This window comes from Pipistrellus hanaki, assembly GCF_964339955.1.
Source record: "Pipistrellus hanaki genome assembly, chromosome: 16".
Classification (NCBI taxonomy): domain Eukaryota; kingdom Metazoa; phylum Chordata; class Mammalia; order Chiroptera; family Vespertilionidae; genus Pipistrellus; species Pipistrellus hanaki.
The window spans coordinates 39,679,292-39,703,800 of record NC_140518.1 but is presented as its reverse complement, the minus strand read 5'-3'; the positions used below and the strand labels follow the sequence as shown (position 1 = coordinate 39,703,800).

The following is a 24,509-nucleotide window of genomic DNA, read 5'->3' as shown; positions in this document are numbered from 1 at the left end:
CTGCCTTGCCAGGTGCCCACCCCAGCCCCACCCAGGCCGGGCTCTCTCATGGGCAAACATGCCCAAGAGAACACAGGGTGGGACCTGCACACCCCACCAGCCTCACTGCCCGCTTCCCGGCCTCGCAACCAATGACCACCGCCCAGGCCAGCGGACCCTGGTTCTGCACCAGCCAACACAGCGCTGAGCTGGCCTCCGAGGGGCCGCTCTTCTCCCAGGGAGCGAGGGGGGCAGGGGAGGGGGTGGGCGTGGGTGGGGGGCAGGCCCAAGGTTCTAATCAGCAGCTCCTGGAACACCCCAGGGCCCCGTCTGTAGGTGAAGGAACCGTGCTCCCTCATTGGCTCCCCGCCCCGGGGTGTCCGTCAGAGGGCAGACACTGGACAGCCTCTCCGACCCCCGACCCCGCCGCCCTGGCCTCCCTGCCCGGCCTGCTCTGGCCTCACCTCCTCACCCAGGCCAGCACCCCCTCATCCTCTCCCTGCCCATCTATCCCGGGCCGGCCCAGGTCTGCTCCTGGGTGGGAGGGACACCCCTATTCACACTCCTTTCCAGATCCAGGGTCCCAACAGGATCCACCCTAGCCTCAGAGCCAGCTCTGCAGCTGCGGGGGGGGGGGGGGGGCCTGCCCCCTGCTGGGCCCCACACCTTTCTCACCGAACCTCCCCCTCCCCCGCGGGCTCTCGTAAGCCGTCCCCAAACCCCGCACCTCCTTCCTGGTCCTTCTCTGTCCTGCCTCTCCACACACAGGCCTCAATGCTGAGCTGAGTGGGGGACCCCAAGCGTATCAGGGACAATCCTGGGGGCCAACCCCCCCCCCAATGTTTTGGGGGAATGGAGGGCCTTGGGGTAAGAGGCCAAGGGCGTGGGTAGGAGGCATTAAAGCAGTGAACAGTTCCTGCGTGTGCTGCTCCTCACGCCCGCCTGGCAGTGGGTGTGGGGGACGGGGCGGGGGCGGAGGGGAAGAGGGGGTCTCAATGAAGTCTGGGAAGGTGAGCACGGGGACCTGGGGCTAAACGTGATGTGGGGAGGAGAGGGGGATCCAGGGAAGGACCTGTGGGAGGAGCAGAGGCTGGGCCGCCACTGGCCGGTCAGCGTCCAGCTGGCCAGGTCCCACCTGGGGCGACAGGGGACTGCAGCCTGCCCCCTGGACCCTGCTTCGTCCTGATCATCCCTGGGAGTCAGGTGTGAGGGGAAGACCAGGGCTGAGTCAGAGCAGAGGTCAAGTACAAGCCAGAGGCTGTGCCCACCTGTCCCAGCAGGACAGGGCCCGGGCCCCAGGGAGGCCCCAGCGGGGAGAGGGCGCAGGCCGGCCGGGGACCCTCCGGGTCTATGACGAGAGGGTACTGGGCGCCTTGGGCAGAGAGAGGGGCTGCCAGCTGGTGGGCCAGGAGGCCCGGAGAGCTCGGAGGGGCCGTGCCCCCGGGAATGGTGGGCGTGAAGGTAGACTTCCACCGAGAACGAAGAGCCAGAAGAGAACAAAACAGGACCGAGTCCAACAGAACCAGGTGGTAACGGGTTCCGTTTTGGTAACTTTTACACAAAAATCCAATTTTTCCTTTTTCACTCAAAAAACAGAACCAGGAGGGAGCCTGCTCAGCTCTCTCGTCCCAGCCCCTCCCCAGCGTCTACTTTGGAGTGCTTCAAGCGAACATGGAAACACCCTGCCCCACGTGGCCACCCAGTCCTCCCCTTCCTGCCCCTGTCCTGGCCGAGAGGTGGGGGGGAGGAGCAGGGGTGGGGGGAGCAGGGGGGGCATGGTGAGAGGCACAGGGCCTGTAAGGACAGCCTGGGCTCGGCCCCCAGCCCCCAGGTCAGGAGGAGGCCCGGGAAGGTGCCAGGCCTGGGCTCACAGCCCCGGGGCTGCCTCTAAGCCAGGGGTCTTCAAACTACGGCCCGCGGGCCACATGCAGCCCCCAGGGGAGTCTGATCCTGCCCGCCAGGTTTTTTGGGCAGTGAGCGCAGCCAAGGTGTTACAGTAGGGATTAGTAGTTCATATAGTCCGGCCCTCCAGCTCTCTGAGGGACCGTGATCTGGCCCCCACTTTAAAAAGTTTGAGGACCCCTGCTCTAGGCTGTGCTACTACTTCCTGGGGCGGGGGGGGGGGGTGACCAGGCCCTCGGCTGCCCAGGAGGACGCCCAGTCTACAAGGGGTTTCCTGCCCTGCCAGCAGCAACGGCTGGATGACTCTCTCGGATTCCCGTTTGCTTTCCCTCCGTTCTTTGCACACAACCTGTGGCCTCCCTGCAGGCTGTGCCCGTGTCGCGTGGTGTCTGGCCAGTGAGAACACTCAGAATCACAAGGCCGATGCCTCACCTCCCGCTGGGCGGGGGCACAGGACTCAGCAGATGCTTAAGGAGGCAGACAGGGAACTCCAGGGGGAAGGGGGCAGGGGCTCACTGTCCCGAGGGGGGAGGGGGAGAACAGTGTGTAATGAGAGGAGGGGGCAGGAGACCCTTCCCAGCTCAGAGAGCCTGAGGGCTCAGGTGAGGGGTCTGCAGGCGGCGCCCAGGCTGGCAGCCCCGTGGCTCCCGTGGGCCGTGTTCACACCCCCACTGCCGTGGATCAGAGTGACACTGCAGTTCCCCTGCCCAGCCCCAGCTGTGCCTTCTGGGGTCAGCCCCTGAGGAGGAGGCGTCAGGAAGCGGCATCTCAAACGTCCCACGGACCTCCTCCCTTTGAGCAGCAGACTCAGGCCTCAGTCTGAGCCCCCCCTCCCCGCCGGCCCGGGTGCCGCCCTCAGGCTGGGTAACCCGGTCCTCACGCCCTGTGGGCCTCGTGCCCCTCGCCGCCAAGGACCGAGGGGGAGGAGACGAGAGGTCCTGGGCGTGGGGTCTGTCCGGCTCGGGTGCCTCCCGCCCGGGCACAGGGACTGCGTCACCCACACCCACTCGGGGCCCCCGGCACCGGACCCCGCTCCACGCTGGCCCCACCCCTGCCCAGCCCTCACTCACCATAGTCCTTCTTGCAGTACTTCTTCATGTTGATCTTCAGCTTCCCCTTGGAGGCCTTGCAGTAGGAATCGCAGTCTGCAGGGAGGGAGAGCACAGACAGAACCTAATTAGCTGGTGCTGCTGACCGGGCCTTGGGCCAGTGGGGGAGGAGGGCACCCCCCTAGATACCCAGAGGCATGTGACACCCCTGGGCCAGGCCGGCAGCGGCCATTCAGGGCAGGCCTGGCCTCTAAAGAGGCCCCCTTCCCCCTCCCCCCCCCCCCACACACACAGCCTGAGGAGTCCTTCAGCCGCAGCCTGCAGCCCCCACCCCCCCTCCCCCTCAGCCTCTGGGAGGGACACTGGCGGCTCCCACTTAGCACCACCCAGGGCTTCTGCACACCACACAACCACTCCCCACCCCCTCCCCCACCCCCCACCCTCCCCCACCCCGCTCTCAGACGCCAGAGGGGCCTGATTAAAGCCCACAGAGGCCGCATTGTGGCCGCGCCCCGGGTCTGTGTCAGGCGCTGGCTTCCAGGGCGTGGAGCCTCTGGCTGGGGTCAGGCCCCGACAAAAGGGGTCACGGGGGAAATTAGCAGCCCGTGAAGCATGAGAAGCCCCTTTGGTGTCCACTCCACCGGGGTGTGCAAATGAGATGCGCCCGCCGGAGAGCTCAGTCCTAGTGGGCCCCGCTGCTGGACGGGGGCCTGGCCGCGGCCGTGGGGGGTCACCTCGGGTGTGGGGGGCCTGGGCCCGGCCAGAAACCAGGCCTGCTTCTCCTGGGGGTGGCCCGTGGCAACCCACCCAATGCAGGCCTCCAACCCCAGCCCAGCGCGCCCTCCCGCTGCGGGCTCCTGCTGCTCTGTAGCCAGGGGGAACATTCCCGCCCTCAGTCCACGTCTGGCGCCCAGCCCACCACAGAGGCCCAGCGACTCATCCCGGCCTCCCTGCCCCACTGCCCGGCATGCCGGGTCCCATCCAAGTCTCACAAACGTTCTCTGTGGGGTTATTCCCATTCTGCAGATGCAACAGCTGAGGCCGCCTGCCCAATGCGTCCCAGACAGCTAGCACCACGACTGGACCCAGAACCGAGCCTGAGACGTCAGAATGACCGTCCCCGTGCTTACGCCATGCCGGGTCTCAGGGAACACGGCAGTCCCTCCGTGGGAGTGCGTGTCGGGCTCAGAGCCGGGGCTGAGGCGTGGCCCGTGTTCCGCCTGCGGGGGCAGCCAGGCCGGCCTGGGCGGTGGAGGCCCCCCTGCTCCGGGAGCAATGGCAGCCTGGGCGGCTGGGAGCGGGCTGGGTGTGTGTCCCAGGAGGGTGGAGGGTGACTAATAAGGTGAAGGGGACACACACACACACACACACACACACACGCAGACGTGAGAGTGACCGGCCAGCCCCTCGGTGTGCAGGCAGGGAAACCGAGGCCACGTTAGGGGAAAGCGGTGACATGGGCTGAGAGCACAGGACAGAGCCAGGGCATGAGGTTGGGCCTCCGGTGCCAAACGCCCCCACCCCTGGCTGAAGACCGCAGGGGACATTCAGAGATCACCCAGAGCGCCGCTGACCCCACCGGAGGTTGCTGCTTCCTTGGGGCCTGCAATCCACGGACACGGTGCCTCAAAGTCGAAACAGCTCCGCCCCATGCCCTGAGCGCCCCAGCTCGCAGTGCCTAATGCCTCCAGAGCAGCTTCCTGGGGCACCAGTTAGAAGCCAGTCTCGGGAATTGAGAAAAAACAGCCCCCTCCTACCCCGGGCCAGCTCCCCTGGGTCTGAGCCCTTGGACCCCACCTCGGGATGCCCTGCCCAGGCGCACCGAAGGCTGCAGGACCATCCCTCCTGCCGCTGGACGGTGGCTGGCTACTGCAGGGAGAGCCTGCTGGGGGGCAGGGCCTGGGGCGTGGCCTGCACTCTACCATGGCCAAGTCTGAGAGGGGAGCCGAGCGGGGACGGCGGCCTGGGCACCAGGGAAGTAGCACCGTCACCACCTCCGTCACCGCCGGGACAGCCCCGCTGCCAGCGCAGGGCCGGATGACGCGCACAGCAGCCGCTGCTGTGGCCAAAGCCAGGCTGTGCGTAAGTCCCCGTGGCCCTGGGTGCCTGGCCGGGCCGCCGGCTCTCCCCGCTCAGGGAGGCGAACTGGGATGTAAGTGGTGCCGGGTGACGTCATCCCAGGGACAGCCGTGAACCCGCTCTCCTCGCCTTCCGGTTATTTTTCAGGAAAGTCGCTGGCCCCTGTTCGTGCTGCCTCCTGGTGAGCAGGGAGCGTGCACGCTGCCTCCTCTGCAGGGCCCGGCACGTCCTGTGTCTCAGCCGAGGCAACAGCGGGGCCAGAGGGAGCCTCGGGGCACGGCCCCAAATTCGGCTCACAGCAACCAGGAGGCAGGGACCAAATCCCCCTTAAAGAGCAGGACACTGGAGATCGGGAGGTCCCCAGGTGCCCGCCCCGTGAGCTCTGCCCTGCGGAGCAGGAGGGCAGGCGGCGGAGTCCTGGGACAACCTAGGCCTGCACCTCCAGCTCTCACCTCCTCCTTCCCCCTCACCTCTCCCTCTCGGCACAGCGTCAGCTCCTCTTTTCAGAGCCAGGAACCCACTGAGACAGGAAGCGTGCTGGGATGTGTGGCCCCCATCACTGCCTGGTTAGTGGGAGCTCCGGACCCTGATTGACGAATCACAGCCACCCCCGACTATCCAGTCTGTGCCTCAGCCATGGCAGCCGCTCACAGGGCACTAACGGGGCCCAGGGCACAGCCCTCTACCCCGCCCACCAGCCCCAGGCACAGATGGGAGATCCTGGCTGCAGTCTGTGCTCCCAACCCCTGCTTCCCAACCCGGACCACGCAGCGGAATCCCCCAGAAGCTGTAAAAACACGCCGATGCCCGAGTCCCACCCCGGAGACATTCTGAAGTCACTGGTACAGGGGGCCGCCTTGAGAGTCCGGGTCCCTAAAGTCCCCAGGTGATTCTAACGGGCAGCCAGGGTTCGAAACCACCGTCTGGATCGGGTGTAACGGCGGAGGAGGGGATGGAGTCCCCGCACCCAGCACTTGCACAGAGCACCCAGCTGGGCACGGGAAGGCCAGCCAGGTGCGTGTAGGAGACGGGCGCTCACACAGTGACACTCAGGCTGCCCGCAGGACACGGAGCCAGGCTCTGAACGTGTGCAGTTGTATGTGTGTGAGTGTTTGGGGAGAGGCGGGAGGCGGGGGGGGGGGGGGGGGGGGCGGGGAGAGTCCTATGTCTTTCCTTTCAGTTGGCCAGAAACTCGCCAGGCCGGTGTGCTTCTGGCTGTAAAATGTCCCCGACTCTTCACATTCTCGGCTTCCAGTCTAAGTGTGAGCTAAGGAAACCAAGTCACCCAGCTCGTGGGGTTGTAGGTGAAGCACGGGCACCGGGGCTGGAGTGCGAGACGCCTGCTCTCCGGCGGGTGACGTGACTACCCTCGGGGGTGCAGACACACGCGGTCCCTGGGCTAGGAACACGCTCCTGCCTTTTCCTCTTTCACCAAATGCACACTGAGCCGGGGAGGCTGTTCGAGACGGACAACCCGGCCTGCAGACGCAGCTCCGACTCCCTCAAATGGCATCGCCTTGGCTGTCACCCACGTGGCCCCTCCCTGTTTCTCTCCAAAACAGCTATAAAGGCAACGAGGAAAAGTGAAAGTTCACACCGGTGCCAAAAACAAAACCAATAGAGCATGACCCAATGCTGGGATCTGGGAGCAATCCTGAATTAAAGGCAGGTGGTGGGGGAACACGCTAAACCTGTCCAGGTTTTACCTCCGGACACAGTTCTTTGTCTGGTGAACAGAAAGATCCTAAAAAAAGAAAGAAAGAAAGGAAAAAAAAAAAAGGTGGTGGTGGGGGAGAGAATGACAGAGAAACAACAACCAGAAAACAAATGGGCAGGAAGTGGGCGGGGCCTGGTGACAGCGGCCTCCGTCAGGGAGGGAGAGCTTATGGAATGGTAGGGACTGGAAGGACAGTGTTTGCAGGAGGTACCCGAACCTGCATCTTCATCCAAGTTATGGGTGAGAGAATGAGAGAGTCGGCATCAGTGAGGAGACAGGAGAATGCCAGTGGCACAGAGCAGGAGTGAACCGAGGGGGAAGGCTGGCCGGGATGAGGAACTGGAGATGGAGCTGCATTCAGTCCCCTGCCATCCCACTTGGAGCGAAACGGGAATCCAGCTGTCACGCTAGTACAGGGATCTGTGGATTTTTTGTTGTTCTTGTTGCAAAGTGCCAAAAGTAAATATTTTAGGCTTTGTAGGCCATACGGTCTCAATCACAACTCCTCAAATTCTGTCGCCATCACTGGAAAACAGTCATAGGAAATATGTAACCAAATGAGTATGGCAGACTAAAAGAATTCTAAAAAGACACATCCTCTATAAAATAGGAGAAGAAAGCCATAAGGGAAGACTACACAAATCTGAAAAGGCCATATGATGACACATGAAGAGTGGCATAGGTGGGGATGAAAGAACTAAAAACAAAAAACAAACAAACAAAAAAAAACCTTAAAAGCCAGCACAATTAAAATCCACTCTGGAAGCAGAAAAGAAAAATGGTACTGCAGAACACTGACTCAGAACATGGAGAATGAATTGGGGGAGTTCTCCTAAAATATAGAGAGAAGGACAGAGACATGGAAACTATGAAAGAGAAAATGATAAGGTGTAGGGGAAAAGTGATGAGGTGCCATATAACTGGAAGAGGACTACAGTGGAGGCCAAGTGGAATAGAAATCACCAATGATGGGATACCTGAGCTAAGACAGACCTACACAAGCACAAGAAAAGGGCTCATTAATTTGTTTTTCATCAAGGAAAAGACACTAACATCTAGACATATCTTTGCAAAAACATATAAATACCAAGATGAGGAAAAAATGCATACAGATTAAAAATCAAGAAGAAGAAGTTGGCATGATGACTATGCACAATGTCTATGGGTCTTGAAGAGGAAAAAGTTTGTGACCCAAGAATTTTATACCTAGCTGGACTGTCTTGCATTTTGCTGGCCATGATAAACAAAAGGCATTCTCAAGTAGGCAATGATTCTGAAAACATTCCAATCATGTATCCTTTTTGAGAGAAATACTTGAGAATATTTCCCAACCGTGAAATAAATCAAAAAAGAGTTTAAGAGGAGAAAAGTCAGAGTATGAACATACTGGTAGTGAGAACAAAACCAGTGAGCATAGACACTTCAAATTTGGTTCTAAAACAAGGCAAATATCAAAGTGATTTTAAAATGTTTCAAAGAAAACATCAGAAAATGTATATGTATAAATAACTATAAAAATGTAGATCATACTAATTATATGTTAATGTGATCTAAATATGATCTGAAACTTTAGATCCATATTAACAAAAACTAAGAAATAAAGTGAGGTGGAAAATACAACTCTCTCTATACGAAGGCAGAATGCAAAAGATGCTATTTCATCTTTACTCTGACAACTTGGAGCTATTAGATCAAGTAGTGCTTTATGAAAAATCACAACACACCAGAGAAGATAGCAAATAAATTATAGGCAATATGCCAAAAGGGAAAAAAAAAAAAAAAACAGGAAAAGTGGACATATATAAAGCAATTGTGATAAATGAAGATCAGAGAAGAACAATGACTGTAAATGGATGTAACTCTATTGAAAAACCGGTCCGAGTACATTAAGTAACTTTTGCAGAGGGACAACACCAAATAAAGCCACATCTCTAAGTTTACAACTTTAAAGAAGCTGTAAGCTTCTGAAACAAGCATGTCAAACCCAAAGACTAACACGGGTCACAGAAACGAAGCATGCAGCCCGCAGGCCACGAGCTTCACATGCTTGTTCTAAAATAACATTTCGTGTGGAATCACATCTTAGTCAAATATATTAAACAAACACGTTAGAAATACAAAAAGGAATAGACACATAAGTATACAAGAATGCTAAATTAATTCCAAGGAGCTGAAACTGTACAGGCCACACATGTCCTGACCGCAATGTAACAAAATAGCAAAAAATAATGAAAATAAATAAAGTATATTGAATTCTACTACCGTATTTTCCGGCATATAAGATGACCCCCTAATTTTACAGTTAAAACATAGGTTTAGGCCTATATTCACTGTATAAGATTACCCACTACTTCCGAGGCAACACCAGTTCTTTTTTTAATAGACCGCCTCTCTAACTCAGCCAATCTGAGCAGGCTTTTTATGCATGCAAATTATACATGTTCTGTACCCGAAGCTACACTGTGTTCTAGTAAAAAGCCTGCTCAGATTGGCCAGAGTCAGAGAGGCGGTCTATTAAAAAAAGAACTGGTGTTGCCTCAGAAGTGGGGGGTAGTCTTATACAGTGAATATAGGCCTAAACCTATGTTTTATAACTGTAAAATTAAGGGGTCGTCTTATACGCCGGAAAATACGGTATTTAGAAACAAGCAAAACAAAACATGAAGCAGGAGGGAAGAATTAATAACAACAGATGTAGCTATTAATAAAGTAGATACTAAAAACCTCCAAGGTTATAAACACACCCAAGAATTGATTCTCCAGAAAGCGCCAAAACCAACTAAAAACAACAAAAAAACCCAAACAGACAATACACAATCATGTCTAATTATGAATAAAAGAGAGAAAATATATACATTAGAAAGGAAGGAGAAAGGGGAAATAACCACAATCTAAAGAAGCTTTTACACATTCTAAGGCTATTGTTTAGCTGTAGGCCGAAATCTTGGGTGTCTGAATGAACTACGTCACATAAATGACCAGGTTGAATGAACCCAAGGAGAGATATCAAAGCTGAACGGAGAAATAATCTTAAGAAAGCGCTGAATCCAGACAGCGTCGAAGGCTGAGTCCACGTGACCATGGAAAGGGCTCATCCTTTTCATGCGATTTGATGTGGTCAGAAACACCGAGAAAGATAGAAAGCTATTCGGATGAACCACATGCAAGTGCCTAAAATTAATCATTCATTTGTCAACTTCAAAAAAAAAAAAAAAAGGCTGTTTCCTATAGTTCAACCCGAATAGAAAAGCTGGCATACGCTGAAGCGCACACAGACCCTGCAGATCAGTGGGTCGACCTCATTTGCCAAATGGGTCCCGGTATTTTATGCCCAGCACGCTCCCATCCTCACTGGACCCAACGGTTGGGCCCCCACCCTCCCCGGCTCCACACAAAGGTAGTGAGGACAGGGTGAGCAAACAACTCCTGCCCTCACGCTCTCGGGCCACCAGTCGAGGGCACAGGTACATCCTGGACGACCTGCACAGACCAATGAAATGGGGGCTGCCAGGGACAAACACCAGGACCGCCTGGCTCCCCGCCGGGCCAGCTCTGTCCTGGGGAGAGCGGCGGAGGCCCCGAGGCTGCCATCTGCAGCGCGCAGCAGGCCCATCCTGGCTGCCTGGCTGGCTGCTGGGAGCAGCCAGCTCTCCCTTTTATTCCCCCCACCTGCTCCGAGGGCCGAGCCACGGCCAAGAACCAAGAGGGGGCCTCGCAGGCCCAATCCCAGCGGCCAAGCCCCCGCCTCCTCTCCCTCCACCTTGAGTAGCCGGCCCCTCCGGTCTGCCTCCTGTGCCCAGGTGCCAAAAACCCTGCCGGGCAGGCCTGCTCGGCAGATCGGAGCTCATCTCGGAGCATATGGCAGGCGGGCCGGCGGGCCCTGGCTGGAGCCAGGGGCGCTGCATCTGGTGCCTCCCTGGGAGCGGGGCGGGGAGCTGGCAAGGTCTCGCTCCCAGCAGCACCCCTGCCTCTGCTTCTGGGCCGTGGGGCTCAGGAAGGTGGGGCTGTGCGGGTAATGAGCAAGGGACACCCAGCTACCACGGTCCATCCCAGGACAGGAACCTGGAGGGCTGGAAGAGTTCAGACTCCTCTGGCTGGACACAGGGGAGGGGCCCTGGTTCCTGGGCCCGGGGTAAAAGCACTCAGGGCACGGGGGCGAAGAAAGGGGCCCCACTGGCTTCACCCATTTTGGCTGAGCCACTCTGCCCACCAGGTGACAAAAGGCAGGTCAGGTGGGTCTGCCCAGGGAGGGTGTTTGGGCTCTGTCGGAGCCACCAAGCTGCCCGGAACCCCTCGGGCAGACTGCGGCCACCCACAGGGTTCATAACAGCCGTCGTGGGGTGTAGACGGAGGAGGCGGTCCCTGTGAAGCCAGCTCTCGCCTCTTGGTCCTGACACAGATGAGCGAGTGACTGTCCCCCTGCTAAAGCCACCCTCACCCACAGCACGACCCCCAGCGCCCAGCACCCTCTCTGGAAAAGCTGGGGTCCAAGGCAGCTGTTGAGCACCCACACGTCTCGCCAAACCCACCCACTCTATCACCTCCACCCCTACTTGCTTCGAGAGCATGAAGGCCCTTTAACGTGGGGTCCCGGCACGGAGAGGCCACGGACTCCCTGAACAAGGCGGCCTCGAGCAGTCTCCTGGCAGAGCAGCTGGGTGTGGGGCGCCTTACGGCAAATGACTGGGAAAAAGCCCCAAGGTGTTTACAGCGCAGATGGCAAAGGACGGGTGTCTTTGATATATAAAGAGCTCCCCTGAATCAATTAAAATAAGACAAAGTGACCTGAAACTCAAAGCAGACGAACAAGCAATTCACAAAAGAGGGACAGAGGGGATGCGGAGAGGTAAACATGTTCCATCCCAGCGGGACGCAGCTCAGTTCCACCGGACTTTGGTCAGGCGCGTACACAATGTGGTTAGGATGCAAATCCACACACACTTTCCCGAGTGCTTCCGGTTCAGACATGAGGGGCGCCCCTCCGTGCAGACACTGAGCAGGCCGAGAATGGGGAAAGCAGAGGCATTAGGGAGTAGGGGGCAGCATTTCCGAGACAGGAAGGCCAGTCTGAGGAGGGGATGGGTAGGATGGCAAGGAATCAGCCCTGTGAGATGCCCGGGGCAGGACAGGGCCAGGCAGGAGCGAGGAACCACAAAAAGGGGAGCCTGGAGCTGGCGAGGGGGCCCAGCCAGAGCTGAGGCTATGTCAAGGCTGGTAGGCGGCTTGCCGACCATGGCAGAGGCTGGATTTTATGGTGGAAGAATGCACCATGCCCTGAAATGCTGGGCGGTGGGTGTGAACCCTGTAACGAGGGGGTATCCGAATTTAACAAAGGTGACACGTATTGTGAACGGGTGGGGTTCTGCTGCTAAGTGCCGCGTGGGCGTGCAGCTTCCTCTGCCCCAGCTCCACGGCTGCCGACACCCAGGGGAAAGGAAGCACGAGCTGCCAGCCAACTGTGTGCACGGGAAGCGGCTGGGAGTGAGGACGCGGCTCTAGCCAGGGTGGCCAGGAAAGCGCCCCCGGGAGGTAGCACAGGACAGAGAGTGAACGCTGTGCATGATGCAGGGCTAAGACCCGCGGCCAGGGGGCGCCAAGCACGAAGAGCGGCCGCCGTGCAAAGGCCCGAAGGCAGGACTAAGCCTGGCACCGTCCAGGCACGGAATGAAGGCTGGGGAGCCTTGCCCCGCATGGAGGAGGAGCAGAGGAGAGAGGTGAGCCACACAGTCTGAGTGGGCCCTGGGGGGCTGGAGACGGTCTGGATTCCATTGGAAATGTAAGCAAAGCCACCGGGAAGTTCTGCCAGGCCGGGTCACATGGGCTGAGGGAGGCTTTTACCCTCTTGCTACCACAGGTGGGCCCAGGCTGCCCAGGCCCACTCACACTGAGGTTACCATGATGTCTACTCTGCGCTGTGGATACAAAGGAGCCTCCAAGCCCTCAGAAGCATAACTTGCCATTCTACAACACGAGCCGCGTTCCTTCTCAAGGACCACCAACAACCACTCTGGCGGGGAAGCCGGAAATGTGGGCTTTACGCAAGCCCTGGGTCCTCTCCCCGCACCCCGCTAGGGACAGGGGCTCCGCTGCGTAGAGCAGGGGCTGGTGCTCATACCTTCCCTGGAGAGCCACCCGCTGTGCCAGCTTCCGACGGCAGGCCTGGGTCTGGCATATCCACTGTGGCCTCAGATCCCGTGTTCCTATCCTCCCAAATAGCAAAGCTCAACGTCTCTACTTCAAATGCCCTTCTGGCAGCTCCCCAAGGCCACGTCCGCCCTGCGGCCCTGAGGGAGGAGGTGTTGGCGGGCTTCAGAGAAACTGGTCGTTTCTGGAATAAAGGGGTCGCTTCACCAGCCCTACGGTCTGACTACTCCAACCTCAGTTTGCCCATCAGTGAAATGGGGTAATAGTAACCGTCCTGCCTATGCTTAGGGTTTAGGAGGATATAACTAGAGTGCGGCAGGAGTGATGAGGGATGTCAGAGACGGGCTCTCAAGGAGATGATCCTTCAGCTGGGACCCAAAGGATGAGAAGCTGCTGCTAACGGGGTGTGAGGGGCTCAAGGCGGCCTCCATGGCCCCCACTGGATGCTGGTAAATGGAGGGCGAATGATGGCAGAGCAGTGACAAGATGGGGCCCCACCAGTGGGCCTCAGGAGGCAAGGATGGGGTGACTGGCCCGGTCCTCAGCAGAAGCCTACAACTGACTCAAACCAAGAAGCCAGCTGGTGTGCTGGGTCTGAGCCACGAACTCCCAAGAGAAAGATATCTGCCCCCAAGATCCTCTCTGGGCTACACTGCAGACCCACAGCCAGGCCACAGCCAGACAGGGATGTCCAGATGCAGACCCACAGCTGGGACCCTGCCTGTGCCCCAGGTCCATGGCCTCGGGACGGATACTCTGTTCATACATCTCCTCCTCCATTCCAGTGAGCGGCGCCTGGATCCTACTGCCCGCAAATGATCTGGAAGGACGAGGACCGCATCTCAGAGATGCTGGAGAAGCCAGAGACCACAGGGGACCTGTGGTACAGCCATCCATGCCTTTCCCCTCGAGACCTTCTCTGCAACCCATTCCTGTATCGTTTCATTTCCCGGTGCAGCCTTCCTCTCTGCTCCCAAGCATAGCTGGGCACCGCTAGTTCTCAGCACCCACCTCAGCTCTGGATTGTCCAGGTACTTCCTCTGCCTGCCATGGGGTCACCACTAAATGTTCATTGAACCCCCTGGAACATGACCCCGGCCCCCGGTGCTCACGGGTGTAAAACTGGCTTCCCTAGAAAGTCACAAGTCAGCTCCCTTTGCCATTATGCTGGCGACCCGTGAGAATGCCTGGGTGAAGGGCTTAGGTGTCTTTTAAATTTGCCAAGCTTCCTGATGACAAAGAGGGCGTGGCTTGGGCTGCAGGGGTCGTGAGTGGCAGGAGAAATCAGGAGACCCGCCCACCTGTGTCACCTAGGAAACACAGCCTCGAGCTCCAGGCCACAGGGCTTTTCTGTACGCCGTGCCTGCTGTCCCGGGGCCCAGAGTGTCCGGTGGACAGACTGCCTCTCCCTGGACCTGGGATACAATCCATGGCAGCAGAGGGCATGGCTTGACTCAGGATCATAATGACCTGCAGGCTGCGGAACGCTGGGCAGCAGTGAGCAGGTAGGCAGACCATGGAGGGCCTCAACTTGCTGATCCCGGGCCTGTCGAGCTGTGTCCCTGAGCACGTGACTGCAGCTCTCTGGACCTCAGATTCCTCGCTGATTAAACAGGGTGAGTGTGGCCTTCTCGGCAGCTCTAGTGAGATGAAGCCTGACATGCTAAGCTCCGAAAGATGTTAGCGTTCATTTTTACTCAAACTTAGGAGCATGAAAAAACAAAACAAAACAAAACAAAACAACAACAACACACCAATCTCTCTGTATTCCTGGCGCAACCAATTAAAATGCTTCTCTTTCTCCCTCGAGCACGTACTGACGGACCTCGGGCTGTCCTGGACAGCACACTCCTCGTCAGGGGGCCTGGCTCCTTCCCAGCACCTGTCACAGGGGCAGGGGCAGGGTTCTCAGGTTGGCTTGCCTTCTGCCTCCCTCCCAAAGGGCCAGGATTGTCTGTTCACACCCAGGGCCGGGACCCAGGACACAAGCTCTCCACCAGCAGGGAAGCAATGGCTGAAGCAGGATCCGAAGGGAGAGCGGGAAAAGACAATTCTGGGAAATGCCGAGGAACCAAACGCTGACACTCGGGGCGTGTGGCAGGAGCCGGTAAATCTGACCTCTCCGGGGAGCTCTGCAGGGCTCTGGCGTTCTGTTTGGACTTTAATAACAAGATTCTAAATCCCTGCCTTATTGTGAAGGAGATTTGCAGATTTAAAATGCTGGGCCTGGGACACTGAGAGCAGCTCCCACAGGCGGAGGAGCCAGGGAGGCTCGGAGCTGGGGTGACGGGGAAGGCGAGCCCCTGCCAGGTTGCCTGCCGGGCAGGGCCCTCCCCTGCCCCGCTTCAGTCCATCCCGGGGCACTGGACTCGGAGAAAGCAGGCACAGGCTCTCTGGCTGGGCTTTCTGGAGGGGTGACCAGCAAGCCGAGCTTCCTCTCCCAGCAGATGGAAGTGGCTGAGCGGCAGCCGCTCCCTCCCCGTGAGGTAGGGCGGCCTGCAGCCGGTTTGGGGGGGGGGGTGGCTGGGCTGGGAGAGGTCAGGGCTGCCCTGGCCACATGAGGCAGGAGAGCAGCCCCTTCTCCACTCGGAGCCGGAGGGTGCCCCGAGTCCCCAGCATGCTCTTTCTTCTTGCTGAACAAGATGGATTGGAAAACAAATTGGCTCAAATAAAGCATGTAATTAGATTAAAGCCTCTTGCCCGGAGCCTTCGGGGCTGCAGAAAGCCCTCCTGACTGGAGGCAGGAGACGAGGTGGGCTGAACCAGCTCCTGGCCATCTAGAATTTTCCCGACCCTCGGGTGCTCACCCAGGCTTCCCAGCAGGGGGTCACTGTGCCGAGAAGGTCAGTCTCAGCACGAAGAGGACTGCAGGGCCCGCTCCGCCACCAGCCACCCTGTTCCCTGCCCGCAGGTACCGCCTCCTCCCCGCCGGAGCCCATGTCCAACCCACGTGGCCCCCCTCAGCCCATCTCCAGGGGCAGTGATGAGCCGCACCTGGGCGGCCCTCAGCAGCACTCCTCACCCACAACCCCAGGCAGGCAGCACAGGGTCCTGTCGGGAACCCAGCAGGTGGTGTCAGGACCACAGGTTCCGTCACACACACGAGAAAACAGGCCCAGAATGTTCAGTGTCCAAGGTTGCCCGCCAGTGGGGGCAGTTTTGCTAACACCCCCCGAGGCCACCCACCTCTTTGTCCCCAAGTCCATAGGCAACCTGATGACCATTAAGCAATGACCCTAACCTCCCCCCACACCAATGCAGCGGCTGCCCCCTCTCAAGGGTACCTCCTCTCAGCGGCCTGTCCTCAGGAGGAGCCTCAGGGTGCCTCCCCCTCACCTCCCCACACTCAGCTCCCACCTGACGCCCCTGCCCGCCCAGCAGCCAGCCCTCAGGAAGATTGGCTGTGCTCAACGGCTGCCCGAGAGAGGAAGCAGCTCAGGTTCCTACTCCGAACGGCTCAATGATGAGCAACTTACCTCCAGGTGGGAAAAGGGAGGGTCGCCAGAGAAGACACTGATTGGGAGCGAGTGTGGAAGCAGGAAAAGCACAAGCCAACGGATTCCCGGCCAAGCTCGTGGCAGGCATGACTAATCAACCTCAGCACCCAAGGGAGCCCAGAACTCAATCAGGTGCTCCTGGTTACTTGTGGGAGAGCTGACACATTCCTGCCATCCCGGTTGACTCAGTCATTGTCCGGTTACTGACGGACTGGCCACCAGCCACAGAACCTGCCTTCTCGAGAGGAGAGGGTACTTGAAGGTCGGTCCACCCTTGCTCCTCCTGTTGCCATCCCACCGTCTGGACAGACTTCTGTGAGCCGAGCCGAGCCTGTTTCTAAGCTCCTCCCAGGTGGCCCTCGTTCCACCTTCTGGAACGGCCCAGCATAAGCCTGTTTAGCCAACAGATCAGCCCTCGAGACTTTCAGAGAAAGTGCCCTCCCTCCCAAGCCTTCCTGGGTCCCCAAAACCCAGGGACCTGGCCGCCAGAACCCCCACCAAGCGGGTCCCTCTTCTTACCCTCTCTGCTCCTCGGTTATTCGATGTGAAAACTGAAGAGGCGAATTCTGTCTCCTCTTTTACTTTATAGACGTCTCTGTTGAGGACGGATACCATCCTGCTTAACCTGCGCATCTCAAGTCTCTGGATCTCAGCTGAGAGGCAGGAAGGAAGAGGTCTAAGCAGCCTCCAGGTCCTCATTCACAGCTGAATTATCCTTTCCTCACAAGCAGGGTCCTAAGCGTCATAGCCATCCCAGAGCACGGCGCCGTGTGAGCCACACATTTAAAGGGGGGAGGGGAGGCGGGGACCCACTGACCGGAAGAAGGAACAGCCAGCCAGCAGGTGCAGAAAAGGGACCAGGGACCCTGAAACCATGAAGAGCAGGCAGAGAACACCCAAGGGCCACTCTGAACAGAGGCAGACAACCCAGAACAGCTGAGAAAAGCCCCAGGGTTAGGCTGTACTGGCCGTGCCATCCCCACAGGTGAAATCGCGTCCGTGTGCATGGCTCAATGCAGCAGGAAAGCTGGGTTTTCTTTGGGAAGGATTCCCACCCAAAATGCATGCCATGTTTAAAAAGCACACGATGTTCCAGTGAATTACTCCTCAGGCGTCTGAAAGCCGGATTGGGTGTGTGTGTGTGTGTGTGTGTGTGTGTGTGTGTGTGTGTGACTGCTCCTCCCATGAGAACAGGGGCAGACGCTGAAACCTTCCCGCCAAGACCAGCCCAGCCCGACTGCCTCCTCCGGAGAGTAAAGGGAGGGAGGGGTTCTCTCCACACCCCAGGGAGCCAGGCCCCCCAGAAGGCGTGAGGAGCCCTCACATCCCGGCAGAGGCCTGTGACCGGACAGCCTGAGGGGTCAGTGGACACTGGACTTCCCCTGCCCTGCACTCCCCACCTGAAAGCATCTGGGTTTTTACTGGTGGCCAAGTTCACATGTTACACCCTCTTCCGCTGCTTAACCATCTCTTCTGTCTCCAGGAACCCCAACACAGGGTTTCCATCGGGTGCCCACGTATGTCCCCCAGTCTTAGAGGGCCCCTCTGAGTCAGTCCCTGACACCCGCCTCCCCACCCCCACCCCAATACACACACACACACAGAGGGGGGGAGCTAGAATGAGGGGATGAGGCCTCAGGAGCTTGGGCGAGGGTGAGGCACAGGACCCCATGCCCAGCGCTGGCCCTGACCTATGGGAGCTCACCCTGACCTCCCAGGAGGCTGCCAGACAACCCGCTGGACAAAGGACTAACCAGCTTTCACCCGCCGAGGAGGCCGTGGGTGTGGGCGACACCGTCTCACTCCATGCCCAGCACCCGCTTCGGATAGGAACTGGGAAACAGCTGCTGGGCCCTGGGACCAGTTCCCGCAGAGCCTCTGGGGGCCACGTGCCTCTGACCTGGGGAGTCAGAGGTGCCCCGAGGTCTGCCAGCCCCTTCCCGCTGGAACAGGCCAACGGAAACCTGTGTCCGGGGACCACAGGACGCGTCTGAACATCCTCTGCTAGCTGCCAGCGTGGAAATGAAAACTCATGGCTGGCCGAGAGGAGCCCTGCCACCCCAGGGGAGAGTGCGGGCAGACCCCTGCTGGCTGCCAGGCTGGGCGGGGGAGGGGGTCTCACTGCGGGGTGGGCGGCCCCTGCTCTCAGGGAAAGCCCCGGAGACCAGCCTACTGCAGAGCCCAAGATTACCGCCCGCAGCTTCCTCACAACGCACATTCTGCCACATCAGACAGTCTCCGTGGAGGTTTCGAGTGTGGATCCCAAATTGTTTCTGGCTTTGCCACCGGTCCCTCTTACCTGCTACCAGCACCATCAGCGAGCAGCAGCCCGGCTGGAGGCGTGAGGAGCCGCGGAGAGCACGGCGTGCGTGAGGGCAGCACACACACACAGCCGGCTCTTAGCCCGGCCAGCAAGGCCATGTGGGCCTCCGCTGACACCCTCGCTGCATCTACCCTAACAGGCAGCAGCTGGTAAGAATCGCCTCCGGGGCATCTTTCTGGCATGTAAGCCAAGATCTCTTGAACCCAGGGCTCCATGCTTAAGGTGACCAGACGTCCCGCTTTTGGCAGGACAGTCCCGATTTTTAACAATTTGTCCCGCGTCCCTAGGCGTTTTAAAAAAAGTCCCAATTACTTTTTTTTTTTTAAATGCCGGGGGACAAATTGTTAAAAATTGGGACTGTCCCGCCAAAAGCGGGACGTCTGGTCACCTTAACCATGCTCTATACCTATTCCTGTAACCCCAGCACTAACACAGCCCCAGTGAATGTGCAATTTGAACGAATGAAGAGAAAATGAACAGACACGTGCACGGTGTTCCCAAGTAATGCTGGGAGTCGGGGGAAGGAAGGGGTACTAAAAACCACCGCCAAGCCTGGCTGAACAAGAAGTCCCCTCTCGGCCTGTAGCCGGACGAGGCCGCGGGGAGAGTTTGTAGGGCGAAGATCAGTATTTCGTAACGGGTCCGAACAGCAGCGAGACCTGCACCTGCCACCCTCAGTCTGCACCGCTAATCCGCTGGAACAGCCCTCGCCCTCCTCCCCTGCATGCCGAAGGCAGGGCCCGCCTGCGCAGCCGCCTTCAATAAGCTGGAGCGTTCGGGCGCCACATTCACCGGGGCTGCTCCCACAGGGCAGCCCCATAGGGTCCCCTTGTCGGCTCTCCGAGGGAACAGGAGATTTTGTGTTCAGCGGGGAAAACAAAGCGGCCCCCATGGGGATCCAGTTGGCTCTCCATACGCTTTTCCAGCGAGAGCCAATGGCAGACACGGCCCAGCGTGCTGGCAGCAGGAAAGGGTGATTCAGCGAAGCCGAGGGGGGCTAAGCCGGGCTCCGGGGAAAGGCCGTGAAAGACAGGGAAGCCTGTGGCCTGTATGTCCAGCCGCTGGTTGGCTGGCCCGTTCGCCCCGCTGGTTAAGCCCGTGCCAGTGAGGTCATGCCTTGGAAGCCAGTGCCGCCTTTGCCCGGTTCCCTGGGTGGGCCTTCACCCCCGGCTTAGGCAGCTGCCGTGCAGGAGACAGACCCCTGGGCCAGGACTGCTTCCTCCACAGATAAAAGACCCTTCAGGTTCACCATTCCTTTCTGATGCCAATAACTCCATAATGAGGTGGCTTGCAAATGCCCAAGAAGTCAGCAGAGGGAACAAAAATGTCTATGGTGGAAGCTGTAGGGAGTTACCAAACACCATTTCATTTTCCTCCTGGGGGTATAAACTACATTCTCCAGCACCCCTTGCGGTTAGGTGTGGTCATATGATGAAGTTCTGGACAATGTCATGGGTAGAAGTGATGCATGGTACTTTCAGGCCCAGCCTGGAAAAGTCTCCAATGTGCTCCCCTCTGATCTGTTTCCATACCAGCAATGAGTCTAAGGCCCTAGAGCAGTGGTCGGCAAACTGTGGCTCACGAGCCACATGCGGCTCTTTGGCCCCTTGAGTGTGGCTTTCCACAAAATACCACGGCCTGGGTGAGTCTATTTTGAAAGAGTAGTGTTAAAAGAAGTTTAAAAAGTTTGGCTCTCAAAAGAAATGTCAATCGTTGTCCTGTTGATATTTAGCTCTGTTGACTAATGAGTTTGCCGACCACTGCCCTAGAGGATGGCAGAATCACAGGATGGGAGAAACCTGAGTCTGACTCACTGCTTGGAAGAAAGCCACCCAACCAGGCCACCTGTGCGCTGCAATGGATCACCAGGGCTGCTTGTTATAGCACGCAGCCTGTACTGGTCAGTACAGGGGTGTGTGAAGAGAGTCTGATTGAAGACACCCCCAGCAGCAGTGTGCATGGTAGAGAAGAGGGGTATGTGAGATGTCACGGTTGAGAGACTGGTTGGACATCAGAGGAAGGACATGTGGCCCCAGAGAACCGCCACCAGGTCTTCCCACAGTACAGGGCTGTTGGAGAGTGGACAAAACAGAAATCCTCAGATGGCTCCTAAGTCCCAATGAACTGGTCTTCCTCTCAAGTAACTCACCAAGATGTGGCTGGGCCAGTGCGCCTACCTCCAGCAGCGGCCAGTGCCTGTGGCTAATGGCTCACACTTGCACTTTCCCTGAAGGCTTGCCCTTACCTGATAAAGACTGCCTGGCTTGGGAATGCCTGGAAGGTTACACATACCCCTCCCCAGGGGCAGTCCTAGCCAACAGCCAGCTACACGGACAGGTATAACCGCCCTGCCCTCTTGCTTTGAAGCAGGACAACTTTGGTGCAACTTACTCTCTCTCCAGAGCCCCCTGTGTGATTATGTCGAGGCCTGAATTCTCTCGAACTCACGTGTTTCCCTGGTGTCTTCCCTGCCCTGTCCTGCTTCCCTCACTCCCTCACTAGTTTCTCCTGAGGATACCCCCTCAATAAATCATCGGCACAAGAATCCCTGTCTTGAGGCCTCTTAGAACCCTGGTGACCCAGAAGAATGGCTGGAATTCCACCTCTAGTCCCAGCCACAGCAGCACATTTGTCATAAAGAGGAAGAAGACGGGGTGAAGTCCAAGCGTGGACAATCCCAGACTCTCAGGCCTGCAGAGATCGCCACCTTCCCAGAGGTCTCTCCATCGATGACGATGGACGCTACTGTAAAGATGCCATGGCCTGGAGGGACACTGGAGACGCTAAAGCACATCTTCCCATCCTGGGGCCGAAGGAGGAGACCTCGTGGATCAGAAGGAATGCTTGGCCAGGAAACGGGGAAGTGCCCGCCCTGCTCGTTGGGGTGGGGGAAGGAGGGTGAAGAGGAGGGCAGTGGGTGGAAGCCTAATCCAATTTGGCTTGAAGAGAAAGTCAAGGCAGGTTCATGAAAGCAGCTCCTCCAAACATTCATGAACTTCTAACCTCTCCTCAGCAAGAGGAATCTTTTCCAAGTCCCCAGGTCTGATTTCTCTCCAGGACTTACCACTTGAAAGGATGCTTGCTTGAGGCCCTATGGTTAACAAAGTTGCGAGACTGGGTCTCCATTGGTGCTGCCCTCAATCATAAGGCAAGTCACGGCTCTCCTCTGGGCTCAGTCTCCCCATCTGTCCAGTATGGTGACCAGACTTCATGAGTATCTCTAGGTTTCCTGCTGCTATCAGAATCCAAAATCCCACTTCCAGGACGCCTTTTGGGAGAAACGCTGAGGCATATTTAACAACTGGCTCTCTAGGAAGAAAACCCTTGATTTGTAGCATGTTGCCAATTTCCAAGGTGTAAATATTACGTCATGGCCAATACCAAACCACCAGCATGATGCCCTGAATGCAGAGCTGGGAGGAGATGCCCACAGTCAGTTCTCACGAGCCCATGTGAGCAGGTGCATGCTGGCTCCAGGACACCACTGGCTTGCAGGACACCACTGCACAAAGTAACTTCATTTCAGACCTGGCTCATTTCTGATCTCTACAAACCAAAGCGCTTTCTCCTTTCCTCAACCTACAGACTACTTTACTCTTTTATATATATATATATATATATATATATATATATATATATATATATTTTTTTTTTTTTTTTAATTGATTTTTTACAGAGAGGAAGAGAGAAGGATAGAGAGTTAGAAACATTGAAGAGAGAGAAACATCGATCAGCTGCCTCTTGCACACACCCCTACTGGAGATGTGTCTGCAACCAAAGTACACACCTTGACAGGAATCGAACCTGGGACCTTTCAGTCCACAGGCCAACGCTCTATCCACTGAGCCAAACTGGTTTTGGCTCCACTTTACTCTTGAACAGAGACCACAAGGCACTCCAATGACACTTGCCACCATCTTGGCTGAGGGAGACCTGAAGGGAAGGTACAGGAAGGGCACGGCCCCTCCCGAGATGCAGAGCCACTGCTCGTACTGAATGAGAGCTCTGGGATCTGCCTGGGGACAAGGCACAAGGCCCCAATCTGAGTGATCACACCTTGGGGCTTGTGTCATGTGTCTGTACCTATAGCTTTAGGGACACAGGGCCAGTGCAGCAGACAGCAGAGCCCTGTTCAACAGGAGACAGGGTTGGGCTTGGGGACAGGCCTTGAGGCCATGAAGGGGGGACACCTGGCGAGCGGGCAGACACTGTCCCCAGTCCATTCTCCTCTTCTCCTTCCCTCCTCTGGGTCTGGGTACCCTTCTTGGTCCAAATCGCCCACAATCCCCCCAACACAGCCTGAAAGACCCTCCAAGGCAAGGCCCTGAGGCCACTGGGGCCTGCAAACAGTCGACCTCCCAGCGGCTTGGACCCAGGGAATTCCGAGCTGGGAGGGGACTAAATGAATCATGTAGCCCAACTCCCTCGTTTCATTGAGAAGCCTGAGTCCAAAGCTATCAAGTGGCCTGCAGGACGCTTTCACTGGGTGGAGGGAGGGTAGCAAAAGACTGAAAATCCACGCTCTTCAGTGATGGTGTTTAAGACTATTTGTTACTATGACTACTTGCTGTGGACTAAACGGTGTCACATCAAAATGCCTACATTGAAGCCCTATCTCTGCATGTGATGGCATTTGGAGGCGGGGCCTTTGGGAGGTAAGTGAGGTTAGATGAGGTCAAGAGGATGGGGCCCTTGAGGATGGAATTAGGGCCCTTATAAGAGGAGACACCAGGGAGCTCTCTCTCCCACCCTTTGAGGGCTCATCAAGAAGAGAGCAGTTGGCAACCAGAAAGAGGGCATTCCCTGGAACTGACCACACTGGCACCCTGAATTTGGGCTTTCAGTCTCCAGCTTGTGAGAAATGAATTCCTATTGTTTAAGCCACACAGTCCATGGTGCTCTGTTATGGCAGCCCGAGCAGACGAATGTATTTTCAGTCTTGCAGGGTATGTAGGAAATCAAAGGGACCACTGCGGATGCCGCCCACCCCCCACTTCTAGGGTTGGGGATATGACTCCCACCCATCCCGTTCAGTGGCTGTTGGGGTTCCCCCCACCACCCCGGGCAGGAGAGAGGGCTATCTGTGTGCCAAGGGCCTCAGGCCTGGGCGCCAGGCATGGCCCATTTCCATGCACCCTCCCCCCAGTGCCCAGCCAGGATCTCGACAGGAATCCCCAAGGGAGATGTCAGGCCCAGCTTGGGCTGGGGACCACCCTGGGAGTGGGGGTGGGTATGGGAGTGGGTCTCTGCATCCTGCAGTCCTCCCTCCTCTGCCAACAAGGACCCTGTGACATGAGTGTGACAAGGGGCGGGTCCTGGGGATTCCAATCCTCTCCCTCATTGACACCTGTCACTTGTCCATTCCCATCAGCCGTCCCCTTGAGTCCCCAGTGGGAACAAGGGCTAAATATTCCTCCCCCGCTCGCCTCTGCCTACCCGCTCATCCCTTTATCCCCCTCTCTGAGGGTGGCAGCCCCACCTGCAAAGGCCCCTCCGAGGGGAAACAATGGGGCCCGAGACACACAATGCAAATGGTTCCTTTGTGCTCCCTGGGGTGGCGGGCCGAAGGGGGCAGCTGAGCGCTCCCCGCCCTGCTCGCCCCAGCCTGACCTCTGCCCCTTCCCTTTGTGCAGCCCCCAAAGAAGGGGGAGGGGAAGAGGGAGGGGAGGAGAGCAGGGAAAGCCAGGGAATACAGAGGTGGTGGAGGGGGTGGAGGAGACAGACAGAGGGAGATGAGGACACAGAGAAAGGCAGTCAAAGGAAGGGACAGACAGAGTGAGGAAGAAGGAAGGAGCGCCATGCAGGCTGCCGGGAGCAGG

General features: G+C 57.6%; 1 protein-coding gene across 2 annotated transcripts in view; it reads right to left on the bottom strand.

Moving 5' to 3' along the window:
- NTN1 (netrin 1) overlaps positions 1–24,509 on the bottom strand; it is a 196,451-nt gene that overhangs the window by 14,957 nt on the left and 156,985 nt on the right. For both annotated transcript variants that reach the window (XM_084863941.1, XM_084863942.1), the window contains exon 6: positions 2,952–3,026. In XM_084863941.1, the coding sequence (XP_084720067.1) occupies positions 2,952–3,026 (75 nt within the window). The remainder of the gene's footprint in view (positions 1–2,951; positions 3,027–24,509) is intronic.